This window comes from Phalaenopsis equestris, unplaced genomic scaffold (genome assembly GCF_001263595.1).
Source record: "Phalaenopsis equestris unplaced genomic scaffold, ASM126359v1 Scaffold000979, whole genome shotgun sequence".
NCBI lineage: Eukaryota > Viridiplantae > Streptophyta > Magnoliopsida > Asparagales > Orchidaceae > Phalaenopsis > Phalaenopsis equestris.
In genome coordinates, this window is record NW_018165418.1 from 29436 (window position 1) to 56159 (window position 26724).

The 26724-nt window shown below is 35.2% G+C and overlaps 1 protein-coding gene across 1 annotated transcript in view; it reads left to right on the top strand.

The window, feature by feature from the left end:
* Positions 1-26724, top strand: part of LOC110032598 (AUGMIN subunit 6-like) — a 54623-nt gene that overhangs the window by 20553 nt on the left and 7346 nt on the right. Inside the window, 2 exon segments of the mRNA XM_020736271.1 lie at positions 15427-15552; positions 26479-26634. Coding sequence (XP_020591930.1) covers positions 15427-15552; positions 26479-26634 — 282 coding nt within the window.

Below are 26724 nucleotides of genomic sequence, written 5' to 3' on the forward strand. Positions count from 1 at the left end.
CCTCCTATGTTTGCGAGGTCAGCAAACCGAAGCGTTCTTTCTCTCTTGTTTCCATGAACAAGCAATGAGCTGAAATTCATGTGAAGGCTGCTCTAATCCTTCTCAAATCCTTTTGATGCAATGTGAAGAAGAGTAAAACAAGCTTAGTGGGCCGACCTGGATCATTCTCGCAAAGATATATTCCCCCCTTGTTGATAAATTTATCAATTCATTTCTTATCATAGGTATTAAGATGCAAGTGATAAATATGTTCAAATGAATTGCTCATGTGAAATGTGATGCATCTCATATGTATTTTCTTTGGTAATCGCAATCACTTGTATTCACATGAAGATGTTTTGATGTGGGCTTATAGCTCCATTTAACTTCATGGATATTGGAGAATTCTTTCACATCTATCGTATGATGTTTAATTTATTCAAACCCTCCTGATGTGTTCACTAAAGGCTGTCCAAGATTTCTTCGAAGTGTAAACCACTATCTTGCTGAAATTTTTTATTCCCTAGTTGAAGGAAAAGCATCGAGCCTCTCCTCCCCCTTTTCCTCTCAATCGAAAGGAAACTCCTCCCAGCCAAAGGTCTTTGCTCTCCTGCATTACATGAATCGGCAACCTTCACCTCTTTTCCATTCACTGGAGCTACTGAGAGAAACCAAAGAACTTACTCTACTCTTCAATTTAAAGCTAGGAGAACCGAGCCTTACCCATGAGGAATCACAAGGTTCTCTCTCTCATGTTTGCGAGTTTAGCAAAATCGAAGCCTTCTTTCTCTCTTGCTTCCATGAACAAGCAAGGAGCCGAAATGCCCATGAAGACTGCTCTAATCCTTCTCAAATCCTTTTGATGCAATGTGAAGAAGAATCAAACAAACGAAGTAGGCCGACCAAGATCATTCTCACAAAGATATATTCTCCCTTTTTGATAAATTTATCAATTCATTTCTTATCACTGGTAGTAGGATGCAAGTGATAAATATGTCCAAATGAATTGCTCATGTGAAATGTGATGCATTTCATATATATTTTATGTTTTGCTTGCATGTGGTTTTATAGCTCCATTTAACTTCATGGATATTGGAGAATTCTTTTACATCGATCGTGTGATATTTAATTTATTTAAACCCTCTTGATGTGTCCCCTAAAGGCTGTTCAAAATTTCTTCGAAATTTGCACAAAATTGTCTTTCACCATTTGAAATAGGTACAAGCCCTCAAAACAACCTTTGAATTTGACATAAAATCTGCTCAAAACTTGCACAAAATCAGCTCACAAAATAACATCCAAGTTCTATACAATTCTTTTACAAAATAACCCCAAAACTCATTCAAGCATTGCTCAAGTTTAGCACCCAAGAAGCCCTTGAAATCCCTTAAAGCTTGCTGATATTTCAGCTGTCAAACAACCTCTATATTATATTTAAATCATTCTCAAATCTATCCACCATTTAACCCATGCATTGCATAAAATCAACCCTTTTCTTGTTGTCCTCCAAAGCAATTAAAAAAAATTGGATATCTTATATACACGCCTTGCAATTCGTATGTATTTACATGCATAACACCTGAAAATCTTAGATGCTTGACAAGCAAGTTTTTTATTCTTATGTTTAGCACCTAAACAAATATTTATATACACCACTTTTGTATATTTACATATTTAAAACTTAAACACAATTTTTGCGTATATAGTTCTTTACCTATGGTTTTTCTCTATTTAAAAATCAAGATAGTGGTATTTTTTATAAGATGCAAATGATATTTTTGAAGCGACATACAAGACTCAAGTGATATGCATGATATTTAAGTGCTAGATATGTACATATGTGAGATCCAGTGAAGTGTATAAATTTTTTGTTTATTCATATATTTAACAAATATACTTTCATTTTTACATACATACCACCTTACATATGCATGCAAAAAAATTCAACAAACAAACAACATTATTTCTTAATATTATTTTGATGCCATATAAGTAGGGTTGTAATTGAGACGAGATGTGCCGAGTGTATCATTGTTCGGACTTATTTATAATTATAAGTTGTTCATGTTCGCTTGAGCTTTTGTCGAGCTTTCATACATTGTTCAATCTTGATTTGTTTAACTTTTTAAATGTTTGAACTTGATTTGTTTACAACAAGTGAGCAAGTATTTAAATTAGTTTAAAAAAGAGCTAAAAATTCAAATGAGAATATAGATTTTCATATAAAAAATATAATAAGTAATTTTTTAATTCTAATTGTAGCTATTAATTTGTTGATTGTGAACTCTAAACTATTGAACTTTACTAATTAGCTATATAATTCTCATTGATAGGACTACACTGGTTCAAATTTTGTAAGTGGAAGAGCTAAATTGATTCTAAAAGTTATAGAAATGATCTTTTACTTAATCATATAATAAGCAAATAATAGCAATAAGACAGTCCTCATTAATGTTGTTGGTAATTGCAAGGTGATGGACATAAAAAGTGAACTCATTAGATTCAAGGTTAAAAAAAATCTACTAGAAAATTTTTTTATAACACCCACTTTAACTGTAAATATCTTATTCTAAATTTCTATTCACATATTAATAAAATAAATGTATAATTAATAATTAAAATTAAAATATTATCTCAGTACTACTACAATACTATTAAATTTATAATTTAAAAATTGTTAATTAATTAAATTTTATTTAAATAATATATGATATAAATAATAAGTGTTATTATCAAGTCTAATATCGAGTATTTAACAAGTTACTTGTTGAACGACAAAAGAGTATGTTCATGTTCAGTTCGTTTAAGCTTCGAGTTTTTAAAAATTTTTCAAGCTTGTTTATTTACTAATTTGGACAAATATGATTGAGCCTTAATTGAGTTTAGTTCAAGTTCATCGAGTGCATTCGTTCATTTACAACCTTACATATAAGATTTTGGTGGTATAAATGTAAAAGTGAAAGTTTAATTGTTACTATAATGTGAAAATTTGGGTGTTATGTGCTATTTATATAACTCTTTCCTTATATGTCATGCATCAAAGTTCACTTATGTTAATACTGATTTACCTTTTGGTTGATTTAAATATATATTATTCAATTTTTATTTATTCACCTGTCCGACACTGGGATTTCTAAAATGTAAGTGTGATTTTTTTAAGTAAATAAAAATTAGATAATATGTATGTATATTTCTTTTGCATGCATATGTGTGACATCTTCTTTCATGTCCATTAAATTGTTTGCATGCTTATCACCATGCATGTTCATGCACATTTTTTTTTATCTTACACTGAAACGCTTCTCATACAATCTTCTCTATGTACTTTTGTGAGATAAAATTCGAGCGTCATTGGGATGTCGGGCACTCACAAAGCAACCCTGAAGCGAACAAGCGGGAAGATGTCAAACATCGCACTTGTAAGATTTATCTAAAACTTCTTGTCTTTTCTTTTAAAACTGTCTGGCTGTACACCCCTTGTGGGGTCCTCGGTCATTGGTACATCTCTTCGTGAGGTTGACTCTCTTTTGTTTTCGAGTTGTTTGTATACCTTTTTGTGGGGGTAGATTGTTCACATTATGTTGATATAAATATATTGACTATTCTTGTTTAGATTTGTATCTGTATTTATTGTTATTGTAGATAGTGATATATATGTATGAATGTATTTACTTTTTTTTTTAATCTGCATTTTTCTTTTTATGCATTGAGTTTATGATTTTGAATTTGGTAAATCCATTTAGAGGTTGGTTTCAAATGATAAATTTATGCTTTCTGTTTTGTGTCGCGTGTAGAAAGAGCATGTGATATAAAGTGTATTTTGCATGCTTAGGTGTCATCTGGATCAGTCAATTAGCTCTTAGTTCACACCACACACACACTCAAGTAAGACACTTTTGATTAATCGTTTGACTTTGACACATTAGAGAACAAAACTAGGCCCCTAGCTTAGGATATTTTTAGTGTTGATAACATAGAGACACTTGTGTCTCCACTTTGACTGCACTTATGTCTCATACTTGAGTGTGTGGTGTGAACCTAGAGCTAATCGTCTTACCCACGTGGCACCTAAGCATGCAAACTACATTTTTTATAGCACCCTCTTTTTACATGTGACACAAAACAAAAAAAAAAAATAATAATTTTATGATTTTAAACCAACCACTAAATAGATTTATCAAATTCGAAATCATAAACTCATGAATTGAAAAGAAAAGTGCATATGTAAAAGAAAGCAAATACATTCACATGCGATCATGACAATGATTGCAGATACATATCTAAATAAGAAGAGTAAATACAATCATATCAAACAATGTGAACCGCCCAACCATATAGAGGGGTGTACAAACGACTCAAAAACAAAGGTCCGCCACTCCCATGAACGGGTGCATCAATGACCGAGGACTGCCACCCCATAAGGGGTATACCAACGATCGAAGACCGCTACCCTCACAAAGATATGTACAGATGGTCCTAAAAGAAAAGACAAGAGGTATTGGAAAAATCTAACCAATGCGAAGTTTGATGCCGCCCCTCTTTTTTGCTCCAAGATAGCTTCGTGAGTACCTGACATTCAGACGACAATCAAATTTTTGCTCGCAAATGCACAAAGAAGATATTAGAGAAACCGTTCAGTATAGGATCATAAAAAAACCTGCATAGTGATAAGCATGCAAACAATCCAATGGATATGAAAGTTAAGATGTCACACATGCATGCAAAAGAGTTTTACGTGCATATCATCTAATCCTTATTTTCTTACAAATCTCTCACTTAGATTTTTGAAATTTATGTGTCGAACATGTGAATAGATAAATATTATATATCTATCTAAAAGACAAATCAGTGTTAACATAAGTGAATTTGGATGCACGAAAGATAAAAGAAAGGTTACATAAATACCATATAACACCCAAATTCTCACATATGTAACACTTAAACTTTCATTTTTACAATTATACCACCCAAATCTTGCATGACATGAAAAAATATCATCATCATTTAATGTTGCTTGTTTGCTAAATTTTTTTTCATGCATATGTAAGGGTGGTAGTATACTTGTTAAATATACACTTACATATAAAAGTTAAATATATGCCAGTGGATCTCACATATTTACATCTCTAACAATTTAATTTCATTCATATCAATTAAGTCTTGCATGTCACTTCAAAAATATCATTTGCATCATATCAAATATACCACTATCTTGATTTTTAAATAGAAAAATACACTTCTTCATGCATGGGTAAAATAATATGTATTTAGAAATTGTGTTTAAGTTTTAAATATATAAATACATGAAAATTGAGTGGTGTATATGAATATATTTGCTTGGTTGTTAAACAGTAGGAACATATGAATCGCTTGTCATGCATGTAAAATTTTCAGGTGTCTGTTGACCTCATTTTTTGTGAGGTCTCTTCTTTCTTCTTAGAGCATAGGGTCTAGCCTTCAGGGTTTCTTACCGACTCTCTTAGAGAACTAGCCTGGGGCCCTCACCGATTAGAAATTCGAGTCACTTCTTGACTCCTCACAGTTTCATGTGACTGGTTTTAAAATCCTCAACGCTTTGTTGAGTCGATTAAAACCAGTGCGACGAAACTCGAGTCGAGTACCCTTAGGATCTGAAACCCTAGGAAAACCCATTGCGATCTCCGCGCGCTTACGTAATGCACGCATACCACAATGCACACAACGATGCACACAATTATCAAGATTCACGTCATCTGCATCCGTAGGAGGCTCTACGATCAAGCACAAACAATTATTTTAAAGAAATTCAAATTTGAGGTGTTTTCGACCCGACTTTCAATGAAGTCGTCCGGACGACCCCGGATGGCGAAACAGACTGCGCCGGCACGTCCAGGACGTTGAATTTAGCTAAAGGGGACACCCATTTTGATATGTCGCATCGTGCACACATTGGGGATTTCATACTTTATATTATATTATTAATTTTTTTTTTAATATGATATAAGATATGTTAAAAGGGGGAAGGGGGCTTGAGCTTTTAACCTCCCCAAAATCGGGACCCCTCGGGTTTCCGTCCCAAATATGATGCTCTGGCTCCTCTCGTGGGTTCGCCATCCCCCCTTCTTTGTGCCTGTGCTTGGATTGAGCCTTAACCGCACGTCTCTTGGCTTGTTTTCTCCTCATGTGACGAGGAGTTGACTTTTCTCATCTCGACATCCTCTGCCCGAAATCTCCTCTTTTAGAAGCTTTCTACTTCGTCTCGCTACGCGGAAGCTCATTCGGGGTAGGTTGACTAGGTGCGTGTGTTCCCTGTGTCACGAATGGGGAAATTTCTCCTCCTTCCCGATCTTTTTTCTCTGTGGCCTCGACTGGGGTGTTCTTTTCTTTCGGCTGGGTGTCGTGCTTTGTCAAGAGAATTCCCGCGAGCTCTTTCTCTGGCTGCCGTCGATAAAACTCGGTGGGGGGAGTTCTCTGTGAGGTTACAAAGCTTAAGGCCTGGGGAGGTTCTGAAAAAATTTCTTCTCGGCTAGGTGCTTGTGAGTTAAAAATCCGGGAGTGCTGTGGCTTTGCTTGTGAGCTTGAGGTTTAGGAGTATCGTGGCTTTCTTTTGTTGATTACAGAAGCCCGAGCAAGGTATGTTTCCTCTTTCTTGCTCCTCTTCCCTGCTCGACACATGGCGTTAAAATAGGGGAATGCATGCATGGGGGGATTTATGTTGTTCCTGATGACATTTAATGTTGAAATCATGGCTAGTTGTTATATTTTTGCTTACTTCAGTTCAAATACATGCTATTAGGCCCGTTTTAAATATTCAATGGTACTTAGCTAAGAATGTAGGCTAATGAAAGACATGGTTTAATTCTTATGCATGTGTAAGCTTCCTCCCTATGTTCTTGTCACATCTATGTTGGTATGCTGAAGTTTAGGGGCTGTTTTAGTCTTCTAGACTGCGGCTTTCATTTCTGCTTGGGTTTAACATGTGGATTTTTGGGCTGTGTTAGCCCTATGGGCTGCGATTTCTTATGCTGTACTAATTTGATATTGAGGCTTTTGAAGATCTTAATTTGGGGGCTTTGTTTAATGTTTCCCTGTTGCCCTCCTACTCGAAACATATTCAGGTGGCTTTTATTTGATTTTAGGGCTCTTGGAGGTTTGGTTTGATGGCTGGATTTTGCTTCTTGTTGTTCCCTCTATTCGAATATATGTCGGAATGTTTTTTTTGTTCTTTAAGCAGCTGTTTGGTATCTCGGTTTTGCTCTTTCTGCTGTTGCTCTTGTTCGAATACATGTTGGGATTATTTTTTTCTTTGAGCAGCTCTTTTAGTTGTTTAGTTTTGCTCGTTGCTGCTCCTGTTCGAATGCATACTGGAATCTGTTTGATGTTTTGAGCAGTGGTTTTGGGGTTTAGTTTCATTTCCTGGTGAGGCTTCCCTATTCGAAATATATGTTGGATGAAAATTTGGTTTTCTTTTAAAGCTTGGGAGCTTGTTTTGGGCTTGGTTTTATTTCCTAGTTGCCCCTGACCGTGAGTTCCTGTTGTGTTTCTTTTGCTTGGTTTGGGCTTTGCTGTCCCCTTTGTTGCTTCCCCTAGCCGTGGGCCTTCCTGCTAGTTCCTAGGTATGGGTGCGGGTTGGTGTTCTATCTTGGCATCCCCTGGCTGTGAGCCTCCTGTTGTGTTCTCTTGTTTGTGTTGGATGTTAGCTGGTGGCTTCCCCTTTGCTCCCCTTACCCGTGAGCTTGTGGTTGTTGGTTTGGGTTTTGTGGCTCCCCTTGTTGCGTCTACCCAAGAGCCCTTGTTTGTGTTGGTTGGTTCCATTGTGCACTTGTTTGGTGGCTCCTTGCTGCCCTGACCGTGAGCACCTATATGGGATTCTTTGTATGAGGTTGGGTTCATATGGCATTGGAAACTTTTGATTTGATGTGGAATTGAATGATTTGAGAATCGTGAAATGGAATGTCTTAATTCTTATTGTTTCGAAGAATTTGAATGTCCCTTACCGAAGAATGATTTGTTAAATGCTTGGAGATGTTCAGGGTCCAATCCTGCTGGGCCGAATTCATTTCAATATTAAAAAAAAAATGAAGAAAGAAAGGAGAAAAGGAGGAGAGTTTCTTTTGGCATGTTAGGGAAGGCTTGGGGATGTGTCCATCTCATTGCTCATTCGGGAAGTCCCACCAATTGGATGTTTTAGGCCAACCCTCCTACCTTTTTGGCTTTTCTTTTCTAAATTGATTTCGGAGGTGGGTTAGCCTTCCTTTTTTTTCATTTCTTTGCATTTCTTTGCTTTTCGGTTCACTTGCCTAGCTTCTTGGTTTGGGTTTTAAATACTTATGTTCGAAACATAAGTGCATTCGTATAGCTATGGCTATATGTGAAACCATCAAGCAATGTCGTAAGTTGGACGGTCCTTTTGGGTATTAGGCCTTGATGATAAAGTCATTCGGTGGTAGAGCGAAATAATATTCCATCCTACGACATCAGGACCCAATCCAGGGACCCGGTGAAACGTAGGATGACAATATTATTCACCGACACTAGATTAGCAGGACACCCTTGCCTTCTTAAGTTGTTGGTGGTCCTAGCCCCAGCGGTGCGATTGAATTGTGGATAATCATATTTTCAATAAAAAGAAAATGTTAAGAGCAGATACGATAATAACAGATATGCTACTTTCAAAATATTTTCATTACCAAAAATTGATACTATTTTTCTTCTATGCATGAAACCTATATGTATACAAAAAAAATATAAATTTTAAATAATATAATTTGATTGTCCACCTATTAATTATCGGTATTGGGCTAAGGAGTACCCACCGAAGTTAGTATAGACACATTTCTTGTTGAATGTCGAGCTCTATACATACATGTGACCGATAGTTGTCTTCGGAGTCCCTCGAGAATACATAATTCTGAGTCTAGCCCGACCCGAATGCTTACGACTTTCTTTCTTTCTTTTGATTTTTGTATGTGATTTTCCTACGGCTTCCTCGAAATCTTTGTAAAGCACTTGTGATTTCTTTCCTTTGGAATTTCTTTGTGTTTTTCGACGGTTTTCCTCGAATTACTTTGGGTCATATGCCGTCTTTTCTTGAGTCTTTTCAGGAACTGCTGACCTGTCAGGTATACAAATTTATTTTACATTTACAGCGTTTACTTTTGCTACTGCACGCTTTCCTGCATATACACATAATTCATGCCTATAATACTACTGTTTACTTTTTACTGCCTTCCGTTGCATGTTCCCTTTTATAATTAATATTGCTTCTAAAGACTTGCAGGGGTCTTTTAGGTTAGAGACCAGTAGGACACCCGGCTTGGAAGATACCCTGTAGTGAGCCACTGACCCAATAACTGTACATTTATACACACCACAACCCTGAGCCTATAATCGAAATGTTAAGGATCTTAGAGTAGTCTTTCCAAGAAGCGGAGCGTGGAAGCAAGCGGACGGAGGGCTACGATCGAGACTGCGATGATGAGGCGTAGGATGTCTCATTAGAGTTAAGGTCCAATCGTAAGATGGTTGGGAAGTCACCTAGGTTCTCCCTGAATCCGTGACATCCTCTCCTTTCACTCCTTTGACTCCTGAAAATAACTGTTCATATTTTGAGCTTTTCTCCCTTTGATTTCCTCGCAGTTATCATTGGAAATCTAAACTTTGCAATCTTAAAGATAAGACCACTGATCTTAGTTGAGAGTCTTTTTAAGTGATTTCAGTCATTTGAGATATAATTAACTATAGGGACTTGCCTCTATAGGGAACTTAAGAACGCAGCTTAAAATAAATCTTATTTAATCTCCCGTATTAAATAGTGGAATTTGTCGTTTAATACAAAGGTTCGCAGACTAAAACGGATGTTATAAAATTTTTAGTTTATTTAATCAAGTCGCGTTAGTAAGTAATATGTCTATTCCTGTAGATAGATGTATCGCTTGTGGTGTTGTACTCGATCATTTAAACTATTACAGATATGATATCGGTTCGGTCTTATATTTCAAAAAATTAAAATATTTTTTTTTCAAATTATATATATAAATTAAATTAAACCTCTTTTAAAATCGAGCATCGAGATATCCATTCCGGCTGCCGACAATTTCTAATTTGGCGACCGACAGTATCATGCTTGTAACGAATTGCAAGTCATCTATATAAGATATCTGATTTTTTTAATTTCTTTGGAGGGCAACAAGAAAGGGGTTGAGTTTATGCAATGCATGGTTTAAATGATGGATAGATTTGAGAGTGATTTAATTGTATTATGGAGGTTGTTTGAGAGCTGAAATTTTGGCATGCTTGAATGGATTTTGAGAGCTTTTTGGGTGCTAAATTTGAGCAATGCTTGAATGAGTTTTGAGGTTGTTTTGTAATAGATTTTGTAGTACTTAGATGCTACTTTGTTAGCTGATTTTGTTCAAATTTTGAACAGTTTTATGGTGAATTCAAAGACTATTTTGAGAAGGATTTATGCGTGTTTCAAATGGTGTAAGACAAAAAGTTGTGCAAATTTCAGCAAGATAGTGGGTTGCACTTTGAAGAAATTTTGGACAACCTCTAGGAAACACATCAGGAGGGTTTAAACAAGTTAAATATAACCTCATATATGTTAAAAAAATTTTCAATATGCATGAAGTTAAATGAAGTTATAAGAGCACATGCAAGCAAACAATCTTCGTGTTAATGTAAGTGATTGCGATCACCCAATAGAATCCACATGATATGCATCACATTTCACACAAACAATTTATTTGGACATATATATCACTTACATCTTACTAAAAATGATAAGAAATGAATTGATAATTTTTTTAAAAAAAGGATGATCCAAGTCAACTACTGGCGCCTTTTCATGTAGCTTGAACAGGATTTATGAAGGATTAAAGCAGCCTTTGAGGGATTTTCGGCTTCTTGCTTGTGCATGGAAATAAGAGAGGAAGAAGACTTCGATTTGCTGACCTTGCAAATATGTGAGGGAGAACCTTGCGATTCCTCATGGCTAGGCTTGGTTCTACTAGCTTTGGATTGAAGAAGGGAGTAAGTTCCTTGGTTCCTCCCTGCAACTCTAGTGAATGGAAGAGAGGGGAAGGCTTGTGGTTCATGCATGGAGCAAAGGAGAGACCTTTGGGTTGGTGGAGTTTCCTTTCAGCTACGAGGAAAGACTTTGGGTAGGAGGGAAAGGGGAGGGTGGAGGGGGAGGAATCGCAAGATCGGGTGGTTGGAATTAAAAAGGGCTTAGGGCATTGAGTTTTGACTTGGATGGAGTTTAGATTTGGGATTTACACACATGCCACTATTTTCTTTGTGTATTTACATGTCTATACCTTAGAATTTAAATTTTTACACTTACACTACTCTTCTAGCTTCTATGGCTGGAGAAATATGTTAAAAAGGAGTTTTAAGTGCTAGATATGTAAATATATAGGAGCTAAGTGGTTCATATGTAAATCTTTCTCTTTTTTTAATGTTTTGTTTAGTTTTAAATTAATTTTCAAGTTTGATCTTAATTTTAATTTCAATCATGTTTAATTTGTATTTTATTTTAATTTATATTTATGATTAGATTAGGTTTTAGTTGATTTAAATTTAACTTGATTTAATTAATTTAATTTAAATTAACAATTTGTTAGTTTCAATTTTAGGGGTATTACATATATACCACCCAATTCATATTTGTTTGCACATTTATGAGAAAGTGGTATTTTTGAAAAATTTTCTTTAATTTAATGATTTGTTGATTTTAATTTCGATTAATGTTTTTTGTTTTGGTTAAGCTTCTTGTTTATTTTAAATTTAGTTATATTTATATTGTGACTTTGATTTGAGTTTGAATTATTTTTAATTTTAGTTTTAATATTTATGTTAGGTTATGATTCAATTTCTAAGTTTAAATTTAATTTGTTTGATTTAATATTTTAATTATATTTGTTTGTTTCGTTTAACTTAAGTATTTTAATTAAATTGTGATTTAATTTAAGTGTAACTTTGTTTTCATTGGTGATATAACTTTATGTTAAGATTTGTAATTTTAGGTTAATTTAAATTTGTGTTTTGTTTAAGTTAATTTTGTGTTTTAATTTAGATATTGATTCAAGTGATAAGATTTTAAATTCATTTTCTTTTAATATTGATATATCAATTATTATTATTATTATTTTCTAAATCACCGTGGCTCTGATGCGCCCCTAAATAAAATTTGATTTGGGTGCAAACAGGCTCATTTGATCGGTGTCGATGATCCGGAAGCACTCGCATTACCCGTTTCGTGGAATGACGCTTCGAAGAAAACTTTTTACGTTATAGAATTTCATGCATGAAAACTTGAGGCTCACAAATTCAACTAAAAATGATGTCAAAACATCGTCAAACTTGTGGTATGCTCTTTCAAGCATAGTGACGGTAGCTGGAGAGAGCACGATACATTTGGGTCTTTTTATGTTAAATTTAATTTATTTCAATTTTAAATTTTAATTTTGGTTTGTTTAATTTGATTTAAGTTTGAATTATATTTAGTTCTAGTTTTAATTTAAGCCAATCTCGAATCCAGCTAAGTTAATCTAAGCCCTTTGTCAGGCCAAGATCAACCACCTAAGGGCACTATGAAGGAAATCTTGGTCTAGATGAGGAAAGTGGTGAGAAGTGTCACCAAAAACGAGATTAACAGTTATATTTAGGGCTTTACACATATTTAAAATGTTTAATTTCACTTGTTTGTTTTTTCCTAAAACCGTGTCGAGCAAGTATCCAATGCAATTTCAAGGTGTGTTTCAAACATGTTCGTCTGAAAAATCCAGAGATATATTTTGTAGTGTCGAATATGTGTCATGGTGTGTCAGACTCGTGTTCGTGTCCAACGCGTGTCCACATGGGTATGATGCATTTCTAGAGGTGTCGGTGATACATAATGTGGAGTAGTATCATCTTTCACAACACTATTAGTGCTTACCTAGTAAATTTTCATTTCCATTTTGCTATTTTCATGATTATGGAATCAATTGTGGATATTCATCTTACTAGGATTTTTACATGGGTCACTCATGTAGGAGTGCGGTTAAATCAGAAGTGGAGTGGAAGAGAGTGATCAAATGTTTCCAAGCAGCCATTGAGCGTAAAGCATTTAAAGTCAGCTTCTTTCTCCTCTATTCATCTTTGATTCCTGCTCATATACTTATTGTATTGATTTGAGTGTGGTTAGGATTTGAGATTGTAGGAGTGTGCTGTGAATCTATTGATCCTTAAAAGGGCTGACCAAGATTATGAAAGGGGAGAAGGATGATGAATGTTTACTATGTGATGAACACGATGTACGCTAGGTTGATTGAATGATGATTGTGGCCTTCTGGATGATTGTGGTTGCTTGTGGTTGATTGTACGCTAGGTTGATTGTGGTTGCTTATAATTAAAATTCATTTTTTTTTCTTAAAGAATAAGAAAAACATAGAAGTGCAAGGCATTTTTTTCTTGCTAGAAAATAAAGAAAGTAGAAAAAAATAAATAATTAAGAGTGATTCCAAATGTCACTTTAGTTATTCACCCTTTAAGTTCGTTTTGTATTGTATGTGATATATATTAGTTGATAGTATGCTAAGTTTTTAGTAAAATTTATAGCATTTATTTAATTATTTTAACAAAATCCTCTGATGATATATTTTTCTAGAATTCCATTTAGTAGTTTTTGTAATGCAAATTAGATAGAGAGAGAGAGAGAGAGAGAGAGAGAGAGAGATCCGGCTTAAAAAACTAGTTTTATTTATGCATTTGTCCAATCAATACCTCAATCACACTCTAAATATAATAAAAAGCCCATATATTTTATTCCGAGCTCTGGAAATTTATTACACGGTAAAAGTCACAATATTTTCTAATGCAATTTAAACGTTCTGTTAAGAATATTTTGATTTAACTGATTTATAGTTAAATGATCTTAAATGTTATTAAAATAGTATTTGATTGCCACTACTTCAAATGACGGGAAAATAAATAATTGTTTGGATTTTACACTTGAAGATTAACTTTGAAATCTGGATTGGAGGGAAGGCATATTTTGTTAGGGAAAAAAAGTTATGCATGCATGTGACCTTTTCACTATTATGAGGGGAGTATTTATTCTAAGCTATTCAGATTTCATTTATATTACCCTTAAATGTAAGATCGGTATATCACTTCTTAATTAGTGCAATGATTTTAATAACTTTTAAAATCATTCATCTATCAATGAGATGATGTTTTTTTAGTGGATGGTTTCTAATATTTTATTTTGGACAGTGAATATTTTAAAATGGCATAACTTTCAAATTCATGGGTTATTAATGATAGTTATAAATGATTTAGAAATACATGAATGAAATAATTAACTACCCTTCAATATGGCATCTCATTGTTCTTGTTTTCTATTATGCTTGATAAATGATTATTTACTAAGAAAACGATGATTTTAGATGTTTGAGTGATTTTTATCTCATTGATCAAGATCAACAATATTAGCTTGAATGTGTAGATAATATAAGTTGGTAGTTTGATAGAATAAAAGTAATAGGGAAAGTTTCATCATTACATTTCAAGGAGGTTATTTCCATGATTGGAATATTTTTGTCATATGTAGTCTTATTTTTATTTATGAAGGAAATTTCTTGCCTTCTATTCTTTTAGGATTTATTTGGCATCAAGCGTGAAAGGCTATTAAATAATAGATAGGCCAAGCAAATTCTTTAAATAGCGCTTGTAGTCATTGTTTAATGAATGCAATCTATTTTCTCTTTGAAAATTCATCCAATGATGAATTTCTTTATAGTTGGTAAGATGCCCTCTCTCAGGCTATTGGGTCTTTTTTTAGGTAATTTACGCCAAGATCCATAACCCTCATTTAATTATTTCTTGATCGATTAATACATAGCACCCAACCCTTCGCACTTTGCACACAAAGCGACTTCAAAGCCCTTTACCATCAGTCCTCTGATTGACACTCTATCAACATGTGTATAAAAGGGATTCATTTTACTAGCATTATCAAACAGTTACTCTTCTTCCACAACCAAATATGAAAAGTAAGCTTTCCTACAAACCGAACTTCCATTTCTTTTTGAACCATGAAGTGCAACTTCCATTAATTGGCAACAAAACATATCATCGGATGTGTTGTGTTCTCTTCTGGGTAAGGATTTCTATTTACACATTTATAGATAGGATGGCTAGTTTTCAGAAGTTTTTGTAATCTCACCTCTTTCCTGCTTCCATTCTTAAATGGTTTATATTTCTTTTGTGATGTGTGATTTCTGTTGCTACATGTTTCTATAACTTCTTGTCAGAGTTTTTTTTCCATTTATTTTATTTTATCTATTTATTTACTTTTTATTTTCTTTTTGCAACTGCATATACCAACAGGAGAAAGTCATGCGATATTGGTGCAGTGGCTATTGCTTTTTCCATACAGTGATTCATTGTGCCGATCAGTGACAGGTTTTTGTTTTGTAGGCCAAAGCTAATGATGGAGAGGGCCCAGAGCTACTTCGCAGTACATTTGATGATGGTACCGGTGGACATGCTGAGTCCTTAGCAGCAACCCTTGCTGAACATCGCCAACATTTAGTTAGTATACAGGTAAAGAATTCCTTAGGACCAGTTAGATGCATATATTATTTTTTTTATGAGTTGTAGATTCTTGTTATATTTACTTTGAGATGCAATCTTGATTTCACTGTTCATGTTTTGGACTCGTGTTTCTGTTGTAAGGGTTAATTTTTGGACTTGTGTTTCTGTTGTAAGTAGGGGGTAAGCTTGGCTTGAGCAAGCGGTGGCCCATCAGCCCATGTTTGAACTTTGCTTGTACGAATCTTTGCTTTGTTCAAGCTTAAGGTTATATTTGATTTTGTTTAAAAACCTTGTGTTTGTATTTTGGTTAGATTTAGGTTTGTGTTTGGCTCAAACGATACTAAATTTAAGCAGTTACACTTGTAAAAAAGGTTACTTTTTTAATTACAATAACAAATTACTACTCAATTAAACACAACATCTACATGAAAGGCCAAATGGAGTATAGACTAGATCATTCAAAAATACAATATAAAAATGCAATTGCATACTATAAATTAATTAATTTATTTAAATAGAACTAAAACTGAATACATGGAATGTAATTTTAGTAGTAGTAGCTCTAGTGACAGAAGTGTAACTTTGGGTGATCAAATTTTTAAAAGGTGTGAACGATTTAAAAATATCAAGTTTGTTGTTGAAAGTGATGGTGATATAGATGGGGATGTTAATAGTAGAATTCAAGTTGGTTGGTTGAAGTGGAGGAATGCTTCGGGCCTTTTGTGTTATAGAAATGTATCACTTAGATTGAAAGAAAAATTTTATAAGACGGCAGTGAGACCTACAATGCTCTATGGCGTTGAATATTGGCCTTTAAAAGAGAAACATAATATTATGTTAAGTGTTGTCGAGATGACAATGATTAGGTGGATGAGTGGATTTACACTTGGAGACAATGCGAAATGATTATATCTGTGATAGGGTTGGTGTAGCTCCTTTGACGGACAAAATTAGAGAATGTCGTCTTAGATGGTTTGGTCACATTAAGCATTGACCATCTGATGATCCGATTAGGAGAGTAGATGTTTTGGATTTGACTAATTTTAACAAAGGCGGCGGTAGACCTAGGAAGACTTGGGCTTATTGTATAAAAATTGATCTTAATTTATTAGAACTAAATGAAAATATGACACTAAATAGGACGCAATGGAGAAAAAGGATTCATGTAGCCGACCACACATAGTGGGATTAAGGCTTTGTTGTTGTTGTTGTATGCTTCATTATGGAAAAACCTGCTAATTAGACAAAGCTGCAAAAAAGTAGCCCAATATAATATTTAGTTTATTTAAGCATTTATGCAACAACCAATCATATGTGATGTGGGGACTGCATCTGTGGGATTTTGCCAAATTGCTAATCCTGCTATAGTCCCGAACAGGTTTTTGCAATTCATCGAGATCATGGTAAATCTAACAATTGCAGGATGATGTTTCACACGAGATACAGTCTTCTTTACGCTTTTAGCAAAATTTCTTTTTTTTTTCTTTTTATTTTTATATTTTTTAATTATGTTATTTGTTATTAGGGAACTATTTATGTGTTATTTTTTTATTAGTAGACTTTTTTTATTATTATTATTGTTGTTTTTAGAGGCTTTGTTTATCTTTTATTATCTCCGAAGTATTTTTGTTATCTTTCTTTTGTCGGTAGTGTGTCTGTATCTCGCCTATGAACTAGTAGTGGATCATCCTCCTCGTTTCACTGACTGAAATTGCTGCCACCAAATGTCCAACAATCGATTTTTCGTCACCGAGCGCATGGTACCCCTTCCAAACATCTTTGACCCTGTCCATATTTTCATTCCTTTACCATTCCACAACTCTCTCCCCGTAAAATCTGCTTCCTCAACACCTTCTAGGTGTCCTAAAATGGTGTGATCTGGTACAGAGCCTACCAAATCCTAAAATTAGGTATTTGTCTTCCTTTTGATCCCAAACCAAATTTTAACACAATCTAAACTAATATGTCAAAAAAAAAGGCCCCCAATCATCCACCACACCCTAACCCTTCCTATCATAATTCTTAGCCCTAATCCTAAATTTTCAAAAGCCAACCTTTTATTGCAATCTTATATCTGTCAAACTTCTGATTGGGAGAAATTGACACAATGCCATGAAGGGTGAACTTTCAACAAGGTGTCCAAAATATCACCTTGGAGGATATGCAATGAGGAATCGTCTATCTATAACAGAGGTTAGCTGCCTTTGAGAGGATAGAGCTTGATGAGGTCACCTATAGTCACAGTAGCGATTCAACAAATCGAGAGTATGAAGTGAATCTTCTTCACTAGGAAGTTTCTAATGACGAAGAACCAATGCCCTGACAATTTGGAATGGGTCATCAGAGGAGATGTTAGGAATTTGGAGTGAAGATTGACTTGCTGGAATTTGACGGTCGCATGGATCTGAACGAGTTCATCGAGTAACTTCAGATAGTGGAATGAGTCTTTGAGTACAAAGGCGTTCCATCTGACACAAGAGTCAAGCAAGCCAAGTTAAGGAAAAATACTTTTTCGTGGTGGGAGAACTTGAAGCATATTCTGCAATGAGAAGGGAAGAAGAGTAAGAATATCACCTAGTCTAAAGAAGAAAAGGGATATGTAGCGAAACTATCTTTCCCTTCATTACCAACATGGCATGTTCATAAAACTCTACACTGTGAGCCAAAGAAACTCCTCAGTGGAGGATTACACAACTGACTTTGATCATAATGAAATGTGGGTTGATGGAAACAAAAGAACAAATGTGCCAAGATATCTTACGGGACAGAAACTAGCCATCAATAATGTGGCACAACTACAACCATATTTATTTCTACTCGATGTACAAACTCTGGCTTTGAAGGTGAAAAAATAATGTTAACTGGTGACCGCGACACTTTACAGACATAGCTTGACTCTATATGATGCAACAAGAGATACCCAAGGAGAAACCCGTACAGAGTAGAGAAAAGTTGGAGATCGCCGGCATTCGAAGTGCTTTAAATGCCACGTTTTTGGCCACATTGTGTTTTATCTCTCAACAGGAAGGTGATTTTTTTTATTGAGCAGGGAGTAGTTGAAGAAATGGACAGTGACATAGAAGAGAATGAAGATGTTAATGAAGAGTATCAACTTGCAACCAATAAGAGAGAAATGTTGGAGATTCAAGCTAAGCCTACGAGAGAGACTCCAACAAAAGTAGCATTGGTTATACTAAAAGGTTGTGAATTCGAGAAGATGATAGTAGAAAAAGAGCAACCGTTGTTAAGGGGGTCGCTGGATTTCCTTACTGACAATTTACCCCTAAGGTGGCTATCATTGACAGTGGTCCAACAGGTCATAGATTTCATTCTAGGGTCAGTTCCTTAAGAAAAACTTGTTTATCGGCTATGTCCTGCCAAATATGAGCGGGAGAAGTAGGTTATAGATTTAATTGCTCGAAACTTGGTTTGTGTGATTACTCATTTTTGTGCAGGTCTAATTCTAGTTATGTAAAAAAAAAAAGATGACAACTATTCTATCAGGAAGACTTTGGAAGGACATGTTTCAAAGTTGTCTTGGGTGGACATGAGCATAGAGTTTGTGCCAGAGCTCCCCCAGCAGTAACAACGAAATGATTTTGTTATGGTGTTAGATTGATTCCAGAAGTTTACAGAGGTTCAAAAGAAGTCTCTTATAGCCCGGGAGAATGATGCGGGAGCTGGTTCTATGGGATTCTGTGAAATCGTGGATCTTGCTATAGTTCCGAGTAGGATTCCGCAATTCTGTACGATCACGATAAATCTTGCAATTGCAGGATATTGTTCCACACGGGATACAACACCATTTTCACTTTTAGCAAAATTTCTTATTTCTCTGAATTTGTATTTCAAGTATTTTAGTAAGTATATTTTGCCACTGGATACCATAACTCTCATCAGTTCTTTGCTTAGTATATATACGCTCAGCTGTTTCTTTCAACTTCAATATGTCCTCATTATTATCTTGGGCTTTTTTTTCCAGCTGTCTACTTTGCTGATCTGTCCAACTTTTTCGTAGTTTGATTTGCTCTTCTTCAACTATTCTAGTTTAAGCTTTTTTTGGGTTTGTTCTGCAAGTTTAGAAATTCCATTTGGCTTTGTTGATTTGATGCAAGATTTTGTTGCTCTAGGAATGAGCTTCTAATCAAGATAATGTAATGTTCAACTGTTTTGGTTTGAGATTATGAACTCTTAATTTTCATTATAGTGATACTTCTACCTCTAAACTTCTTGGCGCTCACAGTTCTTTGCTTCGTGTTCATATTGACACCATTTTAGTGCGTATTGACACCATTTTAGAAGGTATTGCGCAAGCCGATCTTTAGAGGAGATAGTTGTGGAAGGGAAACGGAATGAAAATATGGGTGATTGAAGTTGTTTGGAAGGGGTATGATTTGCCTGACAGTTGAAACAGGCTGTTGGACAGCAGGTAGCAGGGATTTCGGCGGCTGCTCGGACGGAGCAGAAGTAGAACAGAAAAACCACGAGGTATGGGCGGCAAGGAGTATCCACCGCATGCTCCTTAGTAAGATGCAGACACACCACTTGGAAAAGGAAGATGATTCAACACTCTGGCGAGCAAAAAAACAGGGATCAAAATCTCTAAACACAATAAAAATAGTAAAAATTCTGTTAAATCAGTGAAGTAATTACATATAAATAGTTCCCTGATAGAAAATAATCTAATTAGAAAATACAGACAGAGGAAAAAAAACCAAATTCATTGTCTCAACCCAAAACAACCATCCGTCTAGATTCTGAGAGGTTATTCTATGACGGCAGGCAAATTAAGACTAAAATCAATTAAGCTAAAAAGAAATCCAGACAGATTAGTTGTAGCTTAACTGACTATTGAATTGATGAATTATCAAAACTTGTTTAAGATCTAAATGATTGAATTATTTGTTTAGTATAACTTTTAAAAGTATCTTTGATAAACTTGCTTTCCAACATCAAGAGAAAAATAGAATCGAAGCCCTAGATTAAAACATAAACTTACAAATGAAGTTTAATAATTTGAAAAATAAAACTCAATAGCAATTCTTTCACTCATCCTATGAAGGGTGGCTCATTTACTCTTAATATTCCTCCCAAAACTTTTTAACGGTTGAACATGCTAGTGCTATGATAATCATCTTGGCGAACAACCTTGCTAAAAATGCAGAAGATATTGACAACATGTGGAAGCTTTTAGAACAACTAAGCATATTGAACTTGTGAAACTTGTATTGTTCGAAGCTCATAGTTTAAACCAAAATAGTTATGAGCGTTATTTTACCTGAAGCCTTACTCCATGCTTCAGACCCAAAATTAACTGAAAAATCAAGCAAGATATCAAATAGAACAACCATAGCATAGATGAACTTTAGAAATTGAAAAGTATTTACATTGTTTAGAACTGACAAATCCAGAAAAATCACTAGCACCAAGGTCCAATATATGTATATATTTATGTATATGTTTATGTTTATTATACATACATATACATATATTATGTGTATGTGTATGTGTGTACAATATACATATTCATACACTTACATAAATAAATTTATATATGTTTATATGTATGTGTGTGTGCGCGCGCTCGTGCGTGCGTGCATGCGTGTCTGTATATATATATTTGAAAAAGATGGATCGCAAAGTGCGTTTGCGATCCACCGGTGTGCTGTCCAGGGGTAGCCTATGTATGTATGGTGTATGGATATATATAATTACACAAGAGTCACACATGCACACATATGTGTGTGTCTATATATATATATATAGCGTCGCATACTCAGATCAGTTGGTCGGGCATCTGCTTGTCAGGTGTAGGTCTCATCTGGTCTGAGATTCGATTCCCTTCGAGTGTAGGGTTTGATACTCGAATTCTTAGACGCATGAGGATTGACCGAGGCTCATATAATAACCTCTAGCCATTCCTTTTCAAAACAAAAGAATTTATAATATATATATATATATATATATTAAACTCCTTAGGGATTAGCATAAAAACGTTATATTTAATCTTTAAATGTTAAATAAAAAACACAATTTTTTTTGCAAAAGATGAATGTACAAAAAAGAAGCAACTACATACCACCCAAAACTTGTTATTTACAAATGAACCAACCTCTTTCATCCATTATTCAAATTCTCTCTCAAGTATCAAAATTTATGTTAAAATCCCAATTCATATTTTTCATTTTTATTAAAATTTTATTTAAAAATGACACCTAGCCCACACAAAAATCACCATATTAAATGGTTTTAAAAAAAAGAAAATACAGTCAATACATAAAAGATCTAAAAAAATAAAAACTAAAAAGTGCCAAAATAGGAGTATTAGGTAGCTGGAGAACGACTCAATTTTGCCTTGCCTCGGCCTCTAGTTCTAGGGAAGGAGCCAACTAATAATTTGATTAGATGAGTGTCATTGTCAGTAGTAACTAATGCATCATCCAATAGATTCCCTAGATCGAACAGTCCTCCGTTCTTTTTCTTCCTCCTCGTGTAGACCTGTCATTCCTCATACGAGGATTTACTCACCTGATCAGCAGAATGGTCTGAAGTGTGTAGAATATGTGTAAGTTGTTGAACATTAGAGACAACTACTTGTTGTACCAGCTGATCTTCTTTCGGGTCGAAAGAGCACTCTCGTGTGGCTTGGAATGTAAGTGAGACCTCTTTAATTACGGTAAGTGGTATCAGCACATTTGGATCTGTACCTGTAGTAAGGTGTTCTTCATCTGAAACTGCGATATTGGAAAGAGGATCGGATTGCACTTTCATAGCAAGGATGGTAGATGACTGATCTTTAGCGATATTCAGCCTTAGATGAGGATGCAAACGATAGCAAATATTAGAATTGTGGCCAAACATACTACAATGTGAGCAATAAGGAGGATGTGGTTCTATTTTAACATTTTGCCAATACCCGTTGTGAATAGTGTTAATTCATTGTGAATAGTGTCAATCCATATCTCATCCGGAGCTGGTTGAGTGATATCTCTCTCAACTAAAACACAATCCACAGACTGTCTGGTAACAACAATCGTAGGACTATTCACCTTGAGAGGCTTATCGTAAGCAGTTGTTAAAGAGTAGAGGATTTCCATATTGAATAGATGTAATTTTAACCCTAGAAACTTTATCCAAACTGAAATGATAGGGGACTCCGCTTTTGGATCAAAACCGACAGTCCACTTCAGAATTTTCATAAAACGATTGTCAATCTCGATAGCTTTTGAGAGAAAATGCAAATGTAATCGGCATTGTGAGATAGCTGAATAAGTATATATCGACAGTCAAGTAGGTCAATGTTTCAATAATGTGTCAACTGCCTAATAGTTTCATAGCATTAAACTCGTTCCTAATGATCTCCAATTTTGGGTGACCATAAAGGAATTTCCTTACAAGGGCAAAACGCCAAAAGGACGCGAGAGTATCGGTTTCCTCCTCTGTGAAAATAAGTGTAGGCTTCCCATTTTTTTTTCAAGTTTTTTTAATAAAAGTGTGATCACTTCCACCTTCAAGAGCCTCGTGGAACGATTGTGGAACATTGCAGGGCTTACCGATAGCAAAATCAGACTCTGAACCTCGAGGAGGGGCACTAGCAGAAATGGGCAAGTCGCCGGCAAGGGCATTTTCATAGGAATGAAGCATCGAAACCATCTCCCTGACAAGATTGTCACAATCAGGAGAGACACAGTTTGACAGGCTGCAAAGAAGCGAGCAAACGGGCGCTGTCGGGCGAGGAGACAGCCGCGATGTCGTCGGTTGCGGGAGACGAGACAGCTGAGATGTCGTCGCTATGAGAGAAAGCGTTGTCGTCAAATGAATCAGACGACGATGGCAGTAGCAATCCTTGTCGACAATAGAGACGACTTGGAGCGCTCGACTTCAACATGAGAGACAGGGAGCTGCAGCTACGTGAACGTTGTCGTGGGAGACGCCGAAGAGAAGCGATTAAGCCGATAGAATCACCATTCCGTCGTCTCCGTCGTCTCTGCTAGGGCAACCATCTTTATATATATATAAAGAAAGAGAGAGAGAGAGAGAGAGAGATGCATATATCTATATATATCTATGTATATGTATTTCTCACACACACACCATTGCTTGATCTACAGTTTTGCTGTTGCGAAAACTATTTTGCTTGCGAAAACTATTGTGTAACTGGATTGAGCTCCTGGGCTGGTCAAGGCTAGTTTATTAGAATAAATAAATAATTAATTAATTATTTGTGTTTGTGTAAGGGAATCTCAAAATATTTTCTTTAGCTTGGCCCGCTTAACAATTGGGCCCAAAAATGAACTCCGTAGCAAGCTGATCACGAGTTGATTACAATCATTAGCATTCATAAGCTTTTTTTAACCACCTCCCCCCCCCCCCCCCGCGGGGGGGGGGAATCGTTTGTATGTTGATTTTTTTAATGTGCTCGTAGTTAATTGATGGGATGGTACTCATTCACCCAATTATAAATATGTTTATATAAGGTAGTTGACTGTTTGTGTCAAGCTTATGGAAAAACTTGGGTCTTCATATCTTTGCACAACTAGGTCTGTTGGATAATATGTGCAGAACAAAAGCCTGTGGCAATGCAGTCATTTATTAAGGAATAGAAGCTCCAATGCATTACCTTATACGGTTGGTGGTATTGCATTGATCAGATGTTAGATCATGTAGAACTGATTCGCAATCCGAGCAATCTAATTCATCAACTAAGAATGTACCTTAAACTCCCAACAAGCCCGCACACACTGCATAATAAAGAGAAAATTATTGAGAATAGGAAAAAACAGAAGATTTTTTTTTTTGTTCCATCTTCATTCTTTGTTAGGTCTAAATCTGTATCTTGCATTGAATGAAAGCTCTAACATAAGAATGGCCTAGTTGCATTGTTTTGGTGGCTTACAAAAGGAAATCACATTTGCTTTACTGAACAGGAAGCCATTGTCAGAAGAAAATTTTCTATTGACTACCCAAAGTATTGCATAAATCTAACAGGAAGCTATTTCATCAGTGAGTAATTTCATTGGACACTCAAGGATGTAGATTGACCTGTTTATACAGTTAATTCTATGAGCTTTTACCCGAAAATAGTTTGGGACACTCTTATCCCCCAATTTGAGGATTTTTTTGATAATTCGTCTCTTACCATTCCATTTTTCAATTTTTACTAGCTTTTGAACCACCTGGTGAAATATTGCATGGCCCTTTTTGTTGATGTACTGCTTTGTACAAGGATGGCTGATAGTGTTCTTATATCACAAGAAATTAAAGCTCTTCTTATGCTAGCATGAATATGTGGTTTGCATGGTAGATATCCATGTTATTTTCTTTGTTATATGAACTTGCTCACGATAACTAAAGAAGAAACAAATGAGGGTGTCAGAATTTTGGCATACTCACTAAATCATATATGCATGCACCAGTTTGGTAATAAAACCAAGATTGCGGGAAGAGAAAAATATATGCCTGCACCTAAGAATGTGTTTTAGAGCTTGATTATATTCTCACAATTGTAATCTAGGTTGTTATGGAGGTGTCAATTTCATGTGGGTTAAGTTCGAGATTGACCTGAACTTAAGTCGACATGAACCTACATTACCCAGCCGACCCCACTTAGGAGGATAAAAGCTTTTTGTTGTTGATGATGATGTTGAACCTCATGACCCAAACTCTACCTATTTATTAACAGGTCAGAAAGTTTGTTCCTAATCAGGCTTATCTTCGACGTGGAGCGTAAACCCAACTTGAGCAACACATTTAAGATTAGGCATAATAGTCATCATGTATTATAAATTCATTTTTTTTGGGTTAAGTTTGGGCTAATTTTGGGTCAAGTTTGGGTTAGATTTTCTGGTCAATCCCAACGCGAACTAAAAATTAAATGCAAGATTCTATATTTAGGAATGCTATAACTTTTTGTGAGTTAACACAAACCCAAATTTTCTTGATTGGATTTTTGTGTAGGATCATTTATTAATGTTGTGAAGTTCTTAAGCTCTCTAGTGTTAAGGCATGTAAAAGTATTGATTTTAGTTGCACATTAAATAGTAAAATATATGTCAGTTTTGAAATACTAATTGGTTTGTCCTCAGCCATAAGTTTGAGATTTTGGGTTAAAACTATGTTTGATGATTGGTATCAAATTTAATTTTGGTACGAATTGATTCCACATTGCTTGACAAGTGGGAACATAGCTAATTGTTCAGCTGAGATCAAATGGTTTTTGCAGTTTGCAGCTCCTATGGGTTTTAGAGGGCTTGTACGAGTGTCAAGAAAAATTCTAGAGTTGGTGTATTCTATAATGGACTGGAGTGATTAATTGAGCTCTTAGTATGCAATACTAGTGGATTGTTAATGCACATGAGTGTATGGGATTTAATCTATCATTAAGTGAAAAATAATTTATATTGAAACACTTGGTGGCTGACCTTTGCTCACATGATTGTGATTTAAATAGAAAAATAATTGACCATTGGTGTGTTCCCTTTCGTTCATCCTTCCTACATCATGGTCCATTTTCTAATTCTGCGTGGTATCTGGAAGTCAGAATTGTTCATTTCTCTTTTAGGATGAATGAATGGAGAGATTGTGGCTTAATTTTATGGTCTCAGGGTCAAGTGCATCTCGAAGGTGTATCAATCATAAGTTAGAACAATAGTTTGTAGGGAGACAAGGATTTTTCTCCATATTTTGCCCGCTATTAGTGTTCTACAAGTTTTATCATGCCTATTATATCCACTTTTTTCAACAAAGATAACTTAAAAGTTAACTGTATTAAAGCTTAAAGTCATTTCATGTTATCAATTTAAATTACTTCTGAACCTTTCAATAGCCACATGTGGTTTTATTATTGAATAATCTTTGAGGTTATTATGAAAATGTCATACTAATTTATTTTTTTACCTCAAAACAATAGATTAAGTATATCTTTTTTAAAAGCAGGGGCTCATCAACCAACTTAAAGACGCAGTCCCAGTAATGCAGAAGTCAATAGCGGACCTGACTGAAGAAGTGAATAGAATTTCACCAATTGCACTAGATGAATATAATGAGCGATTAAGCTCGCCAACCCAGGCCCGAAGCAGTGGAAGGATACAAGTATGCAATTATTCTTTCGGGTTGAGTAATATATTTTATTATGACGCTGTTTCAGCTTTTTGCCTGAAACTGTTTTAAAATATCTTGTGG